Here is a 20,574-nt window from a genome sequence, read left to right as displayed (position 1 = left end):
AGGTGGATGCCCATCTGTAGAGGTGGTATTGAATTCTAAATCATCTGATGCTTAATGGTCCTTAATTTAGACAAGAAGCACAAGGAAAACAAGGCTTTGATGCTGAAATCAAATCTCAATTTATTCTCCTTTAATATTCCTGTTCATGATTTATATTTCCAAGAAATACAACTATCTGCTGTGGGTTGCTTCCCTCATTGAGATGCCATACATGTCCTCATGTATAGGAACTCATGAGAAATCATCACACACCAGAAGGGGAAAAAGTAAAGATTGTGTTTTGGCCCTTGAGCCGAAAGGCAGTTCCACTTCCTCTCCCCCTCTTCCTCTTCTATTCTTTAACCACCACCACACATCCAGCCCTCCTCTCTTTCTCCTGCAATCCCTCTTCTCATGGCTGAGTCAAGTGACCAGCTGACTGGGGATTTCCGGGACAGGTCATGCTATTAAAACCAAAGTCCGTCCTTGTTTTCCTGCTGTTCTGCTTTGTTAGTTCTTTTCATTTTCCTCTTTCAAGTAAAATGAAGGGGACTTGGTTCTTTAGTCCCAAGCATGTATTGAAAGTAGGGCTGTCAATCGATAAAAAAATTTAATCTAATTAATTACATAATTAACGATGCCTGAACCGATACTTTTTAAGAAAGTAAAAAAAGAAAAGAAAAAAAAAGGGTACTAACCAACAGTCGGTGACATTAAAGAGCGGCTTGTTTATTGCTAAGGCCATATGGTCAAAATTAAATGATTTAATAATAATGTATAACAATAACAATAACTTATTCACTAGTAAATTGCTGTTGAATGACAAAAACAACCACTAGATGGGAAAAGGACATTTACAATAACTTCAAACGCACCACGAGACTGTAGTTTACCAGTTTCATTGAACGCACCATCTGTGTTGTTTCTCCGACGGCAGCTGCAGATTGTTACATACCGGTGTTGAATCCTCTACAGTAAAACACAGTTAAACTTTACACCGTTTAGCGTTAGCTGTCAGCATTTTGAGGTTTAATCCAGCTACTAGCTAGCGGTAGGCTAACGTTAGCTGCTGTCGAGTATAGTGTTAACTAGCGTTACGTGCAGCGGTGTTTGTGTTGCCGGTATCGTCTGTTTCAGAGCATCAGAGAGAAGATTTCGGTAGCCAGGGTTGGCAGAAAGAAGATTTTTACAAGTAAATGTTCCAATTAATGATCGAGGCAGCACATTCTCGTCTCCCTCCTTCATTTTACAGTCGAATGGTGGCTAGAACGGCTCCGGGTCAAACATCAATATGGAATGGATTAATCTGCGTTATTTTTTTCTCAGATTAATTAATCGAAATTAACGCGTTATTTTGACAGCCCTAATTGAAAGTATTGTACTGCATGATAACTTCATGAAAAATATATAAAAACTAGGGCTGTCAGCATTAACGCGTTAATCGCGATGCGATTAAGGGCCGAGCATAAGGCGTTCATTTTTTTTAATCGCATGCCGCCATTTATTCATTTATTTTACACTTCACTCGGCTTCGCGTCGTGCCTAACAACGCCCCTAGCTTTTCTAAAATCACTAGAATCTAGCTAGGCTACTATTTTGACCATATACATATATAAAATGGACTAACAGATCCCGTTGCTCTGGACGGAGACCAGTGAAGGATATTAGAAGCACTTTTCCGGTGATGGCTGAGCGTTACTGCACAGCCTCCAACTGAGAGAGACGACGTAAATGTGATGTGAGCAACCTGTCTGAAAGTTGTAAGTCTTCTGGTAGCTGTGCCAAGAGAAATCTCAATCATTCCGAAACTTGCAGAGACGGAGAGCGTAGGTATATGTAAGGAGATAACATAGGCAAAGGCTAATTATTGCTAACTAAAATGCTAGTTAACATTAGTAATTAAACTTAAACAGCGAATGTAAGTCGAAACTGCCTGCAAGCTTTTCCTGTACTATACGGTAATTCCTCTACTATGCGACAGTAAGTCGCGTGGTTATGACACAATCGTTAGCCTATTTTACAAAAACGTCTACTACGGAGCCATAACGTGAGATACAAGGTAATGGAGCCTTTTATACATTGTTGTGTCTTTAGAAATAAACAATGGACAAATAGAGTCTTTAAACACTTCAGATGTAAAGTTATTCGCTGTCAAAGTGGCACCAAAATGGGTGGCAGTCAATGGAATGCTAACGGCAGGTGATGGCTTGGTAGCATCAAAATGGCGCCGTAGGAGCTACGCGTTCCTGGGAGAGGCTTACCTCCTTGATTTTGACCCTTTGCCGCACCTTTACTTATCATCAAGCTGCCATAGTTCCTCGTAACACATCCTGCTGCTGCAGGCTGCAGGCATGATGGAGAAAGACAGCAGCAATGAAATTCTGAATGGCGCTTTTTATTTTCCAAAACTCCCGGACGGCTCAGTAGACAAGTCAAAAGCGATATGCACATTGTGTAAAGCTGAATTAAAATATCACCGAAGCACGTCAACCTTGAGCTACCACCTACGAGCTAAGCATAGTAGTACAGTTAACGTGACTCAGGTTGATGCTAGCGGGTTCAGGCAAAACAATATTTTGGAGAGTGCTACTTACCGACCTGTGGATGAAACCAAATCCCAAAAAATTACTACAGCTCTTGCAAAATGGGTGGTGACTGCAGAAATGTCAGCATCATAGAAGTCTCGGGTCTTAAAGACATACTATGGTTGGCATGTTCTGAATTGTGCAATAATGATTTCATAAAGCAACTTTCTTTGCATTCATTTGATTCCCAATCAAGATAGACTGGTAAGAATTGCTTTGCATTGTTAATATGTACTTAAAAACAGTTCTGAAATGCAAAAGAATTTTAATCATGTGATATAATATATAATAATATATATTAATCGCGATTAAGACAAAATTTATCGTTTGACAGCCCTAATAAAAACACAAAACTCAGGATTCTGAATAGCTACAGACAGCAGCATCATTTCTCATGACATATTTTGACAAGGCAAAAGGGCAAAATGCTTTCTCATTCTGTAACAGCTTGTGGCCTCAATGTGCAGTTTGGAAAATTCAGACCTCATAAATAAGAGCTGAAGTTTGTATGTTTTATCTTACACCAAAAAGCGAATAACTATCATTGTGAATACGTGAGTAATGACGCACCCGTTTGTGCAATATTCTGCAGTTTTCAGAGCAAGCCCCAGTGACTTTTTAGGCTAACATCTGAGTCTGCAGGGTTTCATAACTGAATATGAGACTGTTGTGTGACGTGGTTGTATTTACTCTCTTTCCTTCACTGTAATGTTTTTTGCATTGGGAATGGCTTGATGTGTGTTAGTGAAAAGAAGATAACTGAGCCCTTTTTCAACTTGTTTCTTTTAGTTTTGACTCTCAAACTTCCTGGTTAAATAACAGTTAAATAAACAATCTCTACTGGCATCAGAGACTTGTAGCATAAATCACAGGCAAGCCATTCTGACCAATCATCACGGTGTGTGCGGTCACCACGTGGTGTTTCACTGCAGGGCTCGGATTAACTTGACTCTACCTTTTTTGGTTTTCCATTAACAAAAGTTGTAGATAGTACCTGATACTTTTTATGGTACCACCTTGGTTGAGGTTCCAAGCGAGCTGAGCTGATACTAAAAGGTGGAGTTAAAACACTCCTGACCACTGAACGGTCAGAGAGAATAGTCACTAGCGCGGCACGGGATATTCTGCACATACCCGACTTTTAAATAGCCAAGGTGCCAACAATAGCAACAGCAATTTTTGTATTCACTTGACCCAGATTTAAAAAAATGGTGGCCTGCACAACTACGGCGTACACTACGCTGTACATCATATGCTGTACACTATATACTGTACACTACGGACACTACAGCATACGCTATGCCGTAAACCATGCCGCACACTACGCTGCACATTATATGCTGTACACTATGGCGTGCACTACGGACACTATGGCATGCACTACGCCGTACACTACGCCATACACCACACTGTACAATTGACAAAGTGCAGATGTTCTTCTATTTGGTTGCCAATGAAAGAATCTGAACCCGGTCTCACACCAGTTGGTGAAATGGTCACGTTATTTTAATTTATTGATTTGTGTACAGGTCACGATTTTCTCGTCGTTAAAGAAACCGTCAAACGGAGGAGACGCCGACAACAACGGTTGTGGTTAGGAAGAGAATAACGCGGAAAGGAACTGCAACACGCGGGAACGATCCCCGGTCTTCGGGGTGTTGTTTGACCCATCCACCACTCCGACCAACCTCCCTGCGCGGATTTTAGCCTTATCAATACTACTCGCTACCGTAATCATTCTGTGATCACGAAATATGCTTCCCATTGAAATACATTACTTTAAAATTTGTGCTCACCACACAAAAAATAACGACATTAACGTGTTCAGTACACAAATCAATAGATTCAATAACGTGACCATTTCACAAACTGCCATGAGACTGGGCTGAGAATCTATTCAGAGTCGCATTGAAGATGATGTCTGGGCAGTTTCATGCAGCGTTATGGCGATCAGCTGAGAATCCCACCTGATGGGGTTACTATCCGCAGTGGAAAAAGAAAAAAAGAAAAGGTGGTACCAAGACTGTGAGTCAAGCAGAGCTGTATCACACAGTGGAAACACAGCATAAGTGACCTAACTGTTGTTGGAGACTTTGATAGATCGACATGTTTTCTTGACATTCTGATCAGCATTTGTCCTTCAAACCAGTGGCTCAGTTCAGCACTGCTGTCTCTCAAACCTGCAGACTTTTTTTAACATCAACTTCTGTTTTAATTCAATCTTGCAGGTGAAGTCGCACTAAATGCTTGCTCTTGGGGGAATTACTGGAATTTTTTGTGTGTAAATTATAGAGTGTGGTCTAGACCTACTCTATCTGTAAAGTGTCTTGAGATAACTCTTGTTATGATTTGATACTATAAATAAAATTGAATTGAATTGAATTGAAAGTGAGGAAAATGGAGTTGCATTTAGGCTTCTGTTACACCCACAGTGTGTCAGTGTGATTTTCTCTGATCCTGTGTGTGTCCCTCCAGCTTTGAAATGAAAAGCTCTTCCCTGGCAGACTTTTTTTTTTATTAGGCTACTGTCCACTATTTCCAACTTTACTCCAGGGCACATATTTCAACAGTGAATTTGTCTCAGTGAATGAATGAAGTTGGGATTTGTTTTACAGTCTGTGGTTGGGATAGATTATCTGTCTACTGTTAACTACCTGCTGCTGCTGTCAGGCTCACATCCGTAAGTGGGAAAACAGACGATATAATGTAAAAACTCAAAAGCTGGCTATATCCTATATACATCCTTTATTCTTTTTCTCAATACTTGCAAATGTTCATTCAGCTGCCAAATCAATCAATTTATTTGTCACATAAAGTCATATAAAATATTTTTTTAATGAAATGTTACCCAGCCTGCCATGTTCAATGTGTGTTAAAATAAGTCTGTGTGTTGGCTTTTCTTTCACTTTTCCACATGCAATGCTGGATGCTTTGCAAATCTTGAATGCGACCACAAACCTACAAAATCGTAATGTAACATGTACGTTGGTGAATGGAAAGAGGACATGGCAGATAAAAAAGGGGAAATAAAGCCTTTGTTATGGCTGCCTGCCTGATAACTAAACTGAAACTGAAATCTGTGATCTTGCTGCGTGCAATATGAACTTCACTGTTTCATGGATGCCAATGAATATTACAAATGTTTCCATTTTTTTTTGTTGGATTATTCCTTTACTTCTCACCTTGTCCTGATCTTTAATGTAAATTTCATTCTTTAAAAGTGTAACGACCAACCACACATGCATACAGGCAATTGATTGAAGAAACGCACACACAGAATCCACAGAAGCCACAGCAACGGTGTGAGACAAATATATACACAGGAAATGCCTCCCACTCGCTTGCCCCTAGTACTTGCTCTCTCTCTCTCTCTCTCTCTCTCTCTCTGAACATTACTCATGGTGGTGTGTTGCTGAGCAGCAGCCAGTCGTATTTTTCCCCTCGCCGAGCTCACTCTCATCCTCTACTCTGACTCTCTCGGCTCCGCGGACAGACGAGACCTCTCCTCTCTTGCTCCTCTTCTTCTCTCTCTCTCCTCTTCCTGTCTGTTATTTCATTGCATCTTCTACCTTTAGCTGTTTTTTTTTTTTTTTTTTTTTTTTTTTTTACATTTCTCCCTCTATCTCCCCCCACCCCCCCGTGCCAGGGGCATTAGTGGGGGTCCCAGAGAGTGTGTGTGTGGGAGTGAAAGTGTTGGGTTTCGGGATGGAAGCAATGGCACTATATACGTTTCGTGCCACAGAGGGTGATGAACTCAGTTTCAACAAGGGAGACTTGCTCAAGGTAAAGGAAATTTATCTATCTATCTCTCTATCTCTCTATCTATCTATCTATCTATCTATCTATCTATCTCTCTATCTATCTATCTACCAACCATACTTCTAGATCAGAACAGAGTAGTGGACCAACAAATTAGCCACCTCTCTCTCTCTCGCTCTCTCTCTCTTTCTCTGCCTCCTCTGTGATAATTACAACAATTATAACTTTAGCGTCCACAGCTCTTGACTCTGTATCCAGGTGCTGCTGTTGCTGACTAAAGAAAGAGCAGTATGAGAAATCAGGCAACAGACAACCTGAACACGTGTTGAATGTTACAAACATTTTTCAATTGAGAAAGGGATTGGAAGCTAAAAAAAAACCCTTTCCAGGAATATGTTATTTATACTTCCACAGTTTTAAAACAATGTGTGTTGCATCCTGTAGCAAAATGACACCAGCTAGTTACTCGTTTGACATTTTGGGAAATACAATTATTCTCTTTTTTACAGATCGGAAGATATCTCATTTGTTTAATTTGCACAGACACAGTAAAAAATGACCTGGGGTGGTATGTTATGCGCAGGACTGTTTCTTGACCGGGGCCAGTAACTTCCTGGAGTTTCTGGTCTGGTGTTTGCACTCTATGCTAAGCTACGCTACCCGACTACTGGCTGTTGCCTCATATTTATCCTCTCACATAACTCTTTGCGAGAAAATAAAAAAATAAAAAGAAGTGCGTTTTCCAAAACGACAAAATATTCCTTTAAACAAGTCCAATTTTTGTTTTTAAAACAAACATTTTGTTAAAGCTACAGCTGTTGTATTTTTTTCTGATGGATAACAGGCCATATGCAGTGCTGAGATAGTTCCTGCACAGCTGGAAATTACTGTAGGAGAAAATCGTCCCTCTAAGACATCAGCAGTAAACCTCAGGATTAAAGTGCAAGAGCTTCTCTCCAGACTTACACTATGGCACCAGCTGGTCATAATGTACACGTACAAATTCATGGCAGAAGAAACAAGACTTAGCCTCTGCAGAGCAAAGTGCAATGCTGCTGCAGGACAAGTTTCTGGGGCAGCTCTTCTTCTCTCTGGGAAAACCCTTATGCTCATAATCATATTGCTATGGTCACTTGCACATACCATACTTCACTAGTTTGTGAAAGGCATTGAAATGATAGATGAGGCAGGTGGAGAGAAAAACCTCATCAACAAAAAAAAAACCATGACATGTATTTGAATACGTCAAACAGGATAATGCCCGAGAGTGGAATTTACCTTTGATTGTATGCAGCAGGCTGGTATAATTATTCATCTTAGACACACTTTGTTCCATTATTAGACGCCACAAAGAATAAAGCAACTTCTTTCGTGTCGTACAGATCTTGATGGCATGCTTTTTTTTTTGGAAGCAAGTGAAAGAAAGACACAACTTATAGGCCTACTATTTTTCTTTTTTAAACACAGCTGTTTGCAGGATGCATGGGGATGAAGTAAAACATCTATTTGTGGCTATGTAAGATAAATAACTGTAATATGATGATGCTGAAACAAAGTAAAGCCACCAACGTGTATTCTAATATTGATGTAAAACCAAGTCTTTCAATGTATTTCATAAATAAAATCACATACCTGTCTGGAGGAACAGGGCCAATTCAGGATCGTTTTGAATCCTTTCAAATCTGACCGACCAAGGTTGACTGATGTTATTGTCACTTTCCTTTTAGCTTTTTTTGTTCTTTAGACAATTGATTAATTTTTTTGCTAATTCTGCCCCAGTATCAGCCACAACCACATATGACGGAAAAAAAAAGAAAAATCTCCCTCTGCCTTCTTTTAAAGGTCCCATGGCATGAAAATGTCACTTTATGAGTTTTTTTAACATTAATATGAGTTCCCACAGCCTGCCTTTAGTCCCCCAGTGGCTAGAAATGGTGATAGGTGTAAACCGAGCCCTGGGTATCCTGATCTGCCTTTGAGAAAATGAAAGCTCAGGTGGGCTGCTCCTTATGAGGTCATAAGGGGAAAGGTTACCTCCCCTTTCTCTGCTTTGCCAGCCCAGAGGATTTAGCCCGCCCATGAGAAAGAGAGAGACATCATGGCTTGCAAACAAGCAAAGTGGCAGTTGGTCAAGACCACACCCCCACCCTCCACCTTGCCCCCCCACTCTCTCCTCTTCAATAGCATTTAAAGCTACAGACACAGAAATGGCACATCCTAAGGAAAGCTCATTGTGGGACTGGCTCTAGTGGCTGTAATTCTGCACCAAGGCTGAATTTCGGGAAAGAGACTTCAGATACAGTATTAGGGGACCACTAAGGCCTATAAAAGCATCCAAAAAGCAGCATGTCATAGGACCTTTAACTGGCTAACTTATACGACTCGACAAAACTTTGCCTAGGAAAATGTAAACAAAAGCTCTTCCGGTCTGTATGCTGTAAATTGTTTCAGAACAGGCATTAAGAATAGGTATAAGTATATAAAAATAGCCAATCTTCTCGCTAATGGTCTCGTTAGGTCATAGAGAGACATCAGTATTAAACTGAGTTTCATAAGCAGTTACTGTAAAAACTCCTTGTAGCTGCTTTAAAACACTGTTAAGCTTATGTGCCATGTTTTCTTTCTCTCCACTGGGATAAACTGCTGTCTAGTCTCAGCCAAACAGCGCTGGTTCAGACTTGGGTCAAACTGTCCTTTTAAATAATTCCTCACAATTCTTTATTCCTGCTCACTGCACCAGATTGCCAGGGCTTTACAATATAACAACAACTCATATAGCGTCATGCGAAATGTCCATCATTTAAAACAATCCTGTCACTACTTACCAGAGTTTTTGTCTTTCATAGTATTGGAGTGCATTGTTATCCTCATTCCTGTTGTGCAGTGGCCATGGTTCAAAAAGACTGACTGGAGTGTATACCCGTAATTAAATGATAAAAATAGCTTCATAGTTAAATAAGAAAGTAGCTGCTATGACATTCTGTTTAAACCTGGAAGACAGTGCGGCCAAGTGTAACACAAGGGACACAAATTGGAGTGTGAAAACACACGTTTCTTTTGTTCTCCAAACCCCAACACATTCAGTTCAGTTGGATTTGGACTGTGTAACAGACTCCTCTGTCACTGGCAGCAACTAAAATCATAGGTAGTAGCCATGTAATACGCTAAAGAAAAGTACTACTTTTTGAGACCCAATCCCAGAAACAGCCTGTGTTTCTGAGCGCCTTACTGGCACCTCCAGGTGCAGGGAATCACCTGACTGGTTTCAGCCTCATTAAAAGTTCAGATATTTACAGTCTAGTGCAGATGTTCATGTCAGAAATGTTGTATTTTTCCTTGATTCAGTATGACTGTTATTTTAAGGGTTTGTTATGTAATTGTTAAATCCATTAGTATGGTCTGGAAGGAGCTGAGTCAGTCACAGTTGAATCAGTGGGGGTTGTCATGGATAAACATCCTAAATATACATATCCAACATACAAATGAAGAACGAAATATTTCCTTTTCGGATTTGACTGAGCTCTGACTGTTTTATTTCCAAAAAGGAGTTTGAACGTAAAAACGGTTTGTTTGTTTTTTCCCATGATGCAGGACTTTACCAAAAGATTTAGATTTTATAGATTTTAGATTTAACTAGGCTAATAAATGGTCTTGTCTGCAGGGAGTAAAGAAGAAGAGTAATCAGCTTGATTTCATTGCACATTCAGGAGCTTTTGATGCATCTGTAACGTACCCCTGGCAAAGTGTAATTAAGAAGCAAAATCAAAAAGGATAAAGAAAGGAGATGATTTCAACTCAAATTTTGGTTAAAAAAGTTACCGTCTGTGGTCGGGTTGGCTCAGTTGGTGGAGCGGGCTAGCCTCGTGAGACCGTCCTGATCTCGCGAGCTCCAGTTTTCCACTCACAGATCAGTCTGGCATCTTGAGACAGAGAAAATTTGGCGCCGTTCGCCAAACGACCGACCAATCAGCGTTGGTTTTGAGGCGGGTTTAGGTGTGACGCAACGAGAAGCGACTGTTCAGTCTAAACAACATGGCGGCTTCCACGGATGAGATGAGCGTAGCTATCGCGCAAGTTTTATCCGAAATAGAAAGTATTCCTTCATTGAAAGAAGAGCAAAAAAACGGCACTGGAGGCTTTTCTCGGAGGAAAAGATGTTTTCGCTCTTCTCCCGACTGGTTTCGGCAAGAGTTTGATATATCGTTAATCTGATTGGTTGATTTGGCCCGTCTATCACCAACATAGGTGGTGATAGACAGATGGTTTATCCAATCAGCTAACCAGTATTTTCGCCCCTTCCCAAAAGTGCTCCAACGGAAAGTTCCCAGATGGATATGCCGAGCAAATGCGAAGCAATCCATCTGGTGGAGTCAGGTTAGGAGCGGGCGCTTATATATAGAGGTTTGCTCCTCAACGCAGCGGCCGCGGGTTCAACTCCAACCTGCGGCCCTTTGCTGCATGTCATTCCCCCCTCTCTCTCCCCTTCCCCTTCTCCCCATCTGTCCTGTGAAAATAAAGGCCTAAAAATGCCCAAAGAAAATCTTTTTTTAATCTTAAAAAAAAAAAAAAAAAAAAAAGTTACCGTCTGTGGTAAACCACCACTCCACCACTAGCTGCTGGGTACAAAAAGGATCGAACGCTGCCATTGCTTGATTGGAAAAGTTTCAAAACTACCCACTTCTGGGTTATTTCGGTCGATTAAGTACAGATACCCAGCCCTAGTCTGTGGGTCACAGAGTCAGGGTGATGAATTAACTGAGGCCTAAATTTGGGCATGTGAATATATCTTGAGACAATCCAAAAAGTTGTATTACAGTGAAAATATAGCAAGGGGCTGCAAACTTCTTATTTAAATGAAATGTTTTTCTGCCTGACATCGAAGCCAACAGCTGAGTGAAAGGGCAATCATTCAGTTCTGTGATTGAACAATGATTGATGCTATGAGCAGTAAATCATTCCACAGCATGCAACACATTTTAAAATGCTCGAACAATTGCACAGAGCGCCCATTATAGTAGGTGGTGCATGAAATGAAGTTCCTAAAGGCAACGAGGGGACAGGACAAGTTTTTCGGCAGATCGGCAGCGTTGCTAAATGAGTTTTCCCATCACACAGTCGCATTAAAAGCAGGATACATTTCATTTGTACATGTTTTAACTCTATGTCACGCTCTGCTTGCTATCAGTTTTAATGTCCATAGTTTATTTGAGTTTGACTGATAAAACATAGCAGTGCTGTGATAAACCTTAGCTCTGTAGTTGAGATAAAGAAAATAAGAGGTTTATGAATCACTGCAAACCAAGCAGAGCAAACAAAACAACAGCTTAAAATATTAAAATGACAAGGAATGGCACAGCTGGATTAGAATACTGAATATAAAAATGACAACAGAACAGGAAAAAAACAGCGATAAGGCCAAGGAAATGAGACAGGATAAAATGGGTAAACATTAAAGCAGTAGAGCTGGAGCACATCAGGTGACAGTGTGTCCCTCACTGCATTTGTCACCCTGGTGTTTCTAAGCTTGTTTAAAAACTGTCTATCAGAAACATTTGTTTACAACATTTCCAGTCCCAGTTTGATTGAAAATTATGCTCAGGTATAGGTCACACACTTCTGCTCTGTTACAGTATGTGTCCCTGCACATACTGTAACAGAGCAGAAGTGTGTGACCTATACCTGAGCATAATTTGTAATCAAACTGGGACTGGAAATAAGGTTGTTTGACCACAGCTCAGTCCTCTATGTGCTTTTGACACATGGCTATGTGAACGGTATGGAGGTCAGCCCACGCACAAATGCACACACACACACACACACACACACACACACACACACACGTGCAATAGTTTTTTCTGTGGCCTTTGTTTTATATCTGCTTTCACATTCTAATCTAGTTTGTCTGAACCAAATGTCTGTGAACATCTGTGTGTGTATTCACTCTAATTTTTCAGGGAGGTCAATGGAGGTGCCTTTCCCTAACATGTCCCTTCTTACCACTGCTCCATAGTGTGATGACTATAATACCACTACCTCCCTGGCCACATCCACACTAAAGCAAGCACATTTGAAACGTTGGCAGTTTTCTTTGCCTTATGTCAACTTAAAGTCAACATTTCCAACCACAGTTAAGGCTCTGACACACCAACCCGATAGCCGACCGTTGGCAGAAAAGGCAGTCGGGCTGATCAGTCGGCTCCCCGAGGTCAAAAAAGTGCCTCAGAACACACCGAAGTGACGCTGACTTGAGCGTACGTTCTGCGTGTGTGCGAGACGTAATACGTCTCCATAACAGCAGGCGGCGCTAATCTGTTTTGTCGCCCAAAAAATGAAAACCGGACTGACGACGGCATGGAACACAGCGAACAGACTCGAGTTACCGACCTTGCCAGACTGTCCGACGGCCAATAATCGGGTTGGTGTGTCAGCGCCTTAAAAATCCTCCCATAGCCACCCAGAACTGCTGCTGTGAAAATGCAAAAAGGAGCTCTGTTTTTTGCATTGCGTTTGTCTACTGTTGTAGCATTTCAATGCTTCCAGCTGATGGCTCATGCAGCAAATTGCTGAATCTGGCCGCTCATTCAGCTTCCTTGTCATTAGTCATCAATTGTCTCTTATCAGGGTCATTACTCCAAAGAGGAACCATAAGGGGGAACTTACCCTTAGGCTATGCTTATTTTACATGCAGCTATATAATCTTTTTTGAGCTTTAAGTAACACACAGCAGGTTCAACGTCTAAGCTTGTTTAAAAACTGTCTATCAGAAACATTTGTTTACAACATTTTCCAGTCCCAGTTTGATTGAAAATTATGCTCAGGTATAGGTCACACACTTCTGCTCTGTTACAGTATGTGCAGGGACATGGGTTAGTGCAAATCAGATGTGTTTGCTGCCTCTCATGTGTGTGTAGTCATGAAGGGCTTTATGTGGCAGTTGTGAGTCGACGACGGCCTCGCTTCACACAGCGATGGTTGAAAGCCACTGTACCGGATAATAGAAGAAGAGAGGCCGGGCGAGGAGATTGATATACAGCGAGCGAGAGAGAGAAATGATGGTGACCTTTCACCCGATAGTAATAGGCTGCGTCAACATCATTATGGGCAATATTTCATCTGTGCGTGTGTGTGTGTGTGTGTGTGTGTGTGTGTGTGTGTGTGTGTGTGTGTGTTTGCTCCTAGATCACCAACATGGAGGATGATCCTAACTGGTACACAGCTGAGCTCCACAACAGAAAAGGCTTTGTGCCGAAAAACTACATCAACCTGCGGCCACACGCGTAAGTGCGCACGCACACACACACACACACACACACACACGCACACACGCACGCACACACGCACGCACGCACGCACGCACCGAGCGCACGCACGCACGCACCGAGCGCACGCACCACACACTCACACACATCTTCAACTCATCTGTAAAGCAGATGAATCCATTTCACACATCCAGCACTGGTCTATCTAAACAGCTCATCAGTGAGTGTGTGCCGCTCGGGGCGTTTTCTGCTCTGCTTTGGACATCTGCACCACGGCATAAGGCAGGCTACCCAAAGGGACACACTCACTTATGTAATCCCACATGATACAGCCGTGCACGCGCGCGCTCGTGTGTGTATGTGTGTGTGTGTGTGTGTGTGTGTGTGTGTGTGTGTGTTTACAGTGAAGCTGCTGGTACACCCTGTATCTCCATCAGATGGTCATACACCAGCTGGGTTCTACTTTTTGCAGTGACAAACACTAAACTGGCAACGAAGCCACTGCAGCGGCTCTGACTCGTTAATGAACACTGCTGCATGGTCCAGTCGGAGCTGTCTAGTTAAGTTTGTGCACAGCGTAAGGAGATGTGCTGTCTGCGAGGGTTTTTCCTCCTCTACATTTTCTTCACCGAGCCAGAATTCTGACCGCTATGACCTCAAACAAGAGAGTCATATAATGTGGCCTCCATATTGGATGTGCTCTTCCCTCATTTGAGCCATCAATGTGACTGCGGAGCACAACCTCATGAAAGCAGAATGTAATTTATGCAAACCTTGCATCCAAAGAAACTGCTCTACTACAAGCAAGAAAAAAAAGAAATGAAAAATGGCACTATTACTTATGCTCCACAGCTGACAACTGAATTATGGCCTTTTGGGATTTGTTTTGCATGCATATTTAGCAGCATATTTAAAAATAACTTCACAAATGTGGCTAATTTTACTTTCTTTCCTGCTCAAATTTTCTTTTATTTCTCTGTCAGCATTGATCTGTACTGTTGTCTGCTTCTTTAGTCTCATCATCACCACTGAAAATACACATAACAACATAAAAAGTTATCAAATACAAGAATGAATCATTTAATGTGTGTTGCAGCTGCACAGACCCCAAGAACAACACAGTTCACATGCACAAAACAGTAAAATCAACTTTGTTCGTTCTTTCTTTTTTTCTTTCTTTCTTTCTTACTTACTTCCTTCCTGTTTTCTTTCTTGCTTCCAGCTGGTTTGCCGGTCGTATATCTCGCGGTGTGGCAGAAAGTCGACTCAAACACAGGGAGTGCGGGGCTTTTCTGGTCCGAGAGAGTGAGAGCGCCCCTGGAGAGTTCTCCATGTCTGTCAGGTAGGAGATAAAGGATCAGCAACGGTCCATATTTTGCACATTCATACACTGCTGTTGTCTTAGGTTGCTTTCTATATACCAAATTGACGTATGTACTCTTTTTTATTACATAGTATTTCTACTCTCCATGCATCCTGTTATTACTGCAACAGTCCTTCTCCACAGGGATCATTAAAGCTTAATTCCATCCCTTCTAATGCAATCTAATATAATTAGCAGATCAATGCAAACATACTGTATGCACACATCCCTGCACGTGCAGCACTGTTGTCCCTTGTTTGCTTGTTAATAAAATGTTGAGTGTGTGCAGAGGAGGAGTGTTAGAGGATAAGGTTTGGGGAGGATGGTAAGAGGATCTGCAACCCCTCTGGCCCTGTGTGAGCTAATCCTGTCTGGCAAACCGCAGCATCTGGAGCTGCCGATGGGGCCGATCGGTTGTCTTGTCGGGAGGGATGGCGGTCAGGGATGCAGCTGAGGCTCGGTGTTGCGCTCCTGGGGGCTGTGTGGATATTGGAGGTGGAGAGTCAGGATGTGTGGGGGGGATTTGGAGTCAAAAGTTTGGCACTGAAAGCCAGACCTTGAAGTAAGGGTTGGCTCTGGGCTGCTGGGGCTGTAGGAAGGACCTGGCTCACCCTGAATTTGTGGGTTGTTGTTGTGGTGATATCTTCTGGGTGGATTAAGGACCGGCCTTTGGACGTATTAAGGCAGGAAAGGGAAGCATTAAGGGAATCGAAAGGGAAAATTAGAAGGAAGGAAGGGAAGGGAGGTGCTGTGTGTAAAGCAGGTCTGCCAAGGAGGGACAGGGAGGCGTTTGATGCTACTGTTTTTTTGTTTGTTGATGCCTCTCTGGCTGTTGTTGCTGGATGGTGTAGCAGCTTGAAAATTGGGTCAGGTGTGTGTGTGCGTGCGTGTGTGCGTGTGTGTGTGTGCTGACAGCTCCCCCGTCAGAGGAGACGTTCTGACGTCTCAGCTCGGTCGGGCTTTGACCTTTTAAGTTAGAAATCATGCAACACTGTGAATGTGGTGAAAGGTAAGGTTTGTGACGCGTTCATAATGAACATCTCAGGGTCAGTTTCACCTCCATTTATTATTACTTGGACAATTTGGGTTGCGATGAAAAGTTTTAATTGTCGTTTTAAAGTCAAGGAGAGGTGCCATGGTTCAATCGCACAGACATGAATGCACCGTTAAATCACTCAGTCCATCATGGAAGTATTTTATGGTGTTAAAGGTCTATGTGTAGGGATGTTAGGATTGGGTGTCACTATGACATGTCGTTGTGGTCATAACTAATTATATTACAACAAAATGATTTGTCATAAACAGTCCCCCCCCCCCATTACCTCGTTTGTGTTCATTTGTTCTGGTGTTACATTTTTTTTAGGCTTTATTTCCAGCAAATAAAATAAATAAAATAAAATGTAATGAAATGATCAGAAAGCTGTTAATGGGTTATTGAACGTAGCGGCCTTGTTTATCAATCCAATCCAGTCCACTTATGAGAAATACACACTGGGGACTGGGGGGAGGTCAAGGTGACCTAAACCTAACTTAATCCTTCACTTAATCACCAAATTTGATTGGACAGCGATTGGATTAAATGGATCTTTCAATTATCTAATTATTTGTAGGCCTAAATATATTGAGTGTACAAGAATATACTGAGCTAATGAAATATTGACCAATATAGAATGCAAACTTCCCTCAAGTTTCCCACAGTCATTCTGACTGGGGACCTTAGAGGTGATCAATCTTTTATTATTTATTCAATTGTTTAAACAGTTTCTGTTCAGAATAGTTTTTGAAAGGTGGGTATGAACAAATATGTGGCTGGGGACTAGCTTCAGACTATGCCAGTGAAACTGTCCCAATGGGTTATTTAGTAGTTTATTTTTAGAAAGTGGAGCAAAGTGATGCCAACCTAGACGTTTAGATAGACAGATGAGGAATCCATTCGGTTAGCTGGCCTTTCAGTTCACTTTGACTCAGAAGCATATTCACCCAAAGGAGTTTTGTCTTTTTTGAATCCACAATGCTCTAATACATGATGTAGTTTGAAAAAGAAAAAGAATTGTCTTCAGAAAAAGAGCCGAGGTGCATCAGCATAGTTAAAAGGTACTATTTTGTATTCCTGTTTTTTGTTGGTGGAGTGTTTTTTCAAACTCTTGCTCAGAAAGGGACATAACTTCTCATTTCCTTGTTCACACTCTGCCACAATCACTATCAATATGAGTCCTTCTTCCACCTACACATACAAATTCACATCTGAATGTAACAACAGTACAACTGTGCACTGTCTCTGTGAGTCATCAATAGACACTCTAGGAAATCAGTAACTGAAGCAAAAGCAGATGGTGCACATGGAGGGAAAGCAGATACACTCAAGCATTATAATAATCACAACACAATATCTGCAGTTGCAACGCACCTTTTAATAATTTTAGTTGTGCGATCATTGTGTTTAATCGAGGGCTTGGGCTTAGGCTTTTCTCCTTGAAACAGTAGTCAAATTGTATGAGCAGACGTCACTTTCTTTTTGATTGCTGGATGTTCTGTCTCGTGATAGAGCTTAAGGTTGTTTGACCACAGCTCAGTCCTCTATGTGCTTTTGACACATGGCTATGTGAACGGTATGGAGGTCAGCCCACGCACAAATGCACACACACACACACACACACACACACACACACACGTGCGCGCAATTGTTTTTTCTGTGGCCTTTGTTTTGTATCTGCTTTCACATTCTAATCTAGTTTGTCTGAACCAAATGTCTGTGAACATCTGTGTGTGTATTCACTCTAATTTTTCAGGGAGGTCAATGGAGGTGCCTTTCCCTAACATGTCCCTTCTTACCACTGCTCCATAGTGTGATGACTATAATACCACTACCTCCCTGGCCACATCCACACTAAAGCAAGCACATTTGAAACGTTGGCAGTTTTCTTTGCCTTATGTCAACTTAAAGTCAACATTTCCAACCACAGTTAAGGCTCTGACACACCAACCCGATAGCCGACTGTTGGCAGAAAAGGCAGTCGGGCTGATCAGTCGGCTCCCCGAGGTCAAAAAAGTGCCTCAGAACACACCGAAGTGACGCTGACTTGAGCGTACGTTCTGCGTGTGTGCGAGACGTAATACGTCTCCATAACAGCAGGCGGCGCTAATCTGTTTTGTCGCCCAAAAAATGAAAACCGGACTGACGACGGCATGGAACACAGCGAACAGACTCGAGTTACCGACCTTGCCAGACTGTGCGACGGCCGATAATCGGGTTGGTGTGTCAGCGCCTTAAAAATCCTCCCATAGCCACCCAGAACTGCTGCTGTGAAAATGCAAAAAGGAGCTCTGTTTTTTGCATTGCGTTTGTCTACTGTTGTAGCATTTCAATGCTTCCAGCTGATGGCTCATGCAGCAAATTGCTGAATCTGGCCGCTCATTCAGCTTCCTTGTCATTAGTCATCAATTGTCTCTTATCAGGGTCATTACTCCAAAGAGGAACCATAAGGGGGAACTTACCCTTAGGCTATGCTTATTTTACATGCAGCTATATAATCTTTTTTGAGCTTTAAGTAACACACAGCAGGTTCAGCGTCGCTTGAATGTCATCACTTGTTACACAGTGCAGTTTAGTTTAGTTGGACAGATTAATGCATGTGGAGAAAATGTGGGAAAGAATTGCATCACAGAGTTAGAAAGTGAGTCACTAAAGTTATCCAACACTGTTTGGGAATACATATATGGTGCTGGCGAAAATTAGCTTCATTGCCTTCAGGTGAAATTTTCCTTGAAGTTGTGTTCCTGATTTATGCTCCTCCAAGCCACTGAAGTTGACATTTTGGGAAATATTCTTATTTCCGGTGGAGAGTCAGATGGGAAGATTATCACCACTCAAATTTCTGAGAGTGGCACCGATCTTCTTATCTAACTCTCAGATAGGGTGCTGGAGGGTTTGGAAATATCCCCAATAAAGACGTATTTGCCAAGATTTGCAGTATCCATAGAAAAACTATTATTTCTATTTTATTATGTTTTATTTTTTTATCTCTGCTATCAATTTTGGAACCCAAAGAAAAGTGCTCTTCTTTTTCTCAATTGTCCTGTGTGAGGCTTTCACAGCTTACACCACAGCTCAATGGCAACAATAGAATACCACAGTTCAGTGACCAAAACACAATTGAGAGGGACTTGATAGAGACAGAGAACAGAAAGAAATAGAGCGAAGAGGGGAGAATATAAAGAGAGATGAACAGAGACAGGGAAAGAGCAAGCAGTGACTGCAGATAAAATAGACAGGAGAAGGAAGAGCTTATGGCAGGTGCAGGGGTGCATGATTTAATTTTTTTTATTTTTCTCTTTTCTCATATTGGCAGTGTATCTTAAATTAGACCAGCCCAGTCCTCTGGAAAAATCATTTTTTTATTCAATTTTTCTCACATTATTCTTTACTTACTCTATCCTTTGCCTTTTCGTTCGGTCCTTCTCTTCGTTGGATCTGGTGACGGAGTGGTACATAAAAAGTTTTGTAAAGACCCCATAAACAAAAAGCAATATTATGTCGTAAAATCATAAATGCATGATTTTGTTTAGCCTTCAAGGGTCTTCATAAAACAAACTTTAGTTTGAGTCTACTTACTATGGTACATGCTACCAACTTAAAGGAATAGTTTGACATTTAAGTAAAGGTACACTGTGTAGTGTTTTAAGTATTTTATTAGCTAAAATCAATGTCTTCATTCATAAATATGTCCTCATTGGTGTAAAATTACCTCTGCCACTTAAGAGGATCTGACTTATCCTCGTAAGTGAAGAATTTCTTATCTGTATTTACATTGGAAGGGCAAGTCCAAGAAGGCTTCCAAGTCGTTCTACCATTTTGAAAAACTATAATCACTGAGAGGGACATAAAGCACTAGCCTACCTGTCTAGCTAATCCACAATGCGTTTTCGTTCAGAGCCACCGTCACGTGACTGAAACCAGCTGAAATGGAGAAGGAGATCAGTGAGAGGTATTTGTCATTGCCCCGGCAAATTTGAAAGCCTGCACTGCACTTTAGTTCATAATGGAGGATCATACTTATGCTGAACCACAGGAGAAGGAATCCTCGTCGCCAAAAAAGCGAAAATTGGAAGACATGTTGTCATAGCTTCTTGGTACATAACGGCTACCGTATAGCTGCCAGACGCATTTGAAAAAGCGAAGCGCTAGAGAGCACTATTCGTTTGAATGTAAAATACATTTTCACCACTAGATGAGAGAAATTCCTACACAGTGTACCTTTAAGAAAATGTGTGTTTTGCATCCTATAGCAAAATTGGACTATAGTTTAAAATATAAGTGTGAAATACAGTTATTCGCGTTTTTTTACTGAGTTACATGAACCGATTGATACCAATCTCATGTCTGTACGCTAAATACGAAGCTACAGTCAGCAGCAGGTTAGCTTAGCACAAAGACTGGAAACATCTCAACTAACTCTTGGCAAGAAAGCGAAAAAGCATAATTCACAAAATGTCAAACTCTTCCTATAAGAATTTACCATATATAGCCGCCTAAAAAATATGTAAACTCTGTTTTCACAGGGTTTGCATGATAACAAATATAACACATTAGAATGTCACATTGCTAACTGTGTAACAAATCGCTATATGC

The 20,574-nt window shown here is 41.5% G+C and overlaps 1 protein-coding gene across 1 annotated transcript in view; it reads left to right on the top strand.

The window, feature by feature from the left end:
* Positions 1–5,957: 5,957 nt before the first annotated feature.
* grapa (GRB2 related adaptor protein a) overlaps positions 5,958–20,574 on the top strand; it is a 32,035-nt gene continuing 17,418 nt past the window's right edge. The window contains exons 1-3 of the mRNA XM_031320894.2: positions 5,958–6,347; positions 13,503–13,600; positions 14,805–14,924. Of these exons, the coding sequence (XP_031176754.1) occupies positions 6,270–6,347; positions 13,503–13,600; positions 14,805–14,924 (296 nt within the window). The 5' untranslated portion in view covers positions 5,958–6,269. The remainder of the gene's footprint in view (positions 6,348–13,502; positions 13,601–14,804; positions 14,925–20,574) is intronic.

The sequence above is a fragment of the Sander lucioperca genome, chromosome 21 (genome assembly GCF_008315115.2).
Source record: "Sander lucioperca isolate FBNREF2018 chromosome 21, SLUC_FBN_1.2, whole genome shotgun sequence".
NCBI lineage: Eukaryota > Metazoa > Chordata > Actinopteri > Perciformes > Percidae > Sander > Sander lucioperca.
Note: the sequence above shows the minus strand (reverse complement) of the source record. Positions and strands in the feature narration are given on the sequence as shown.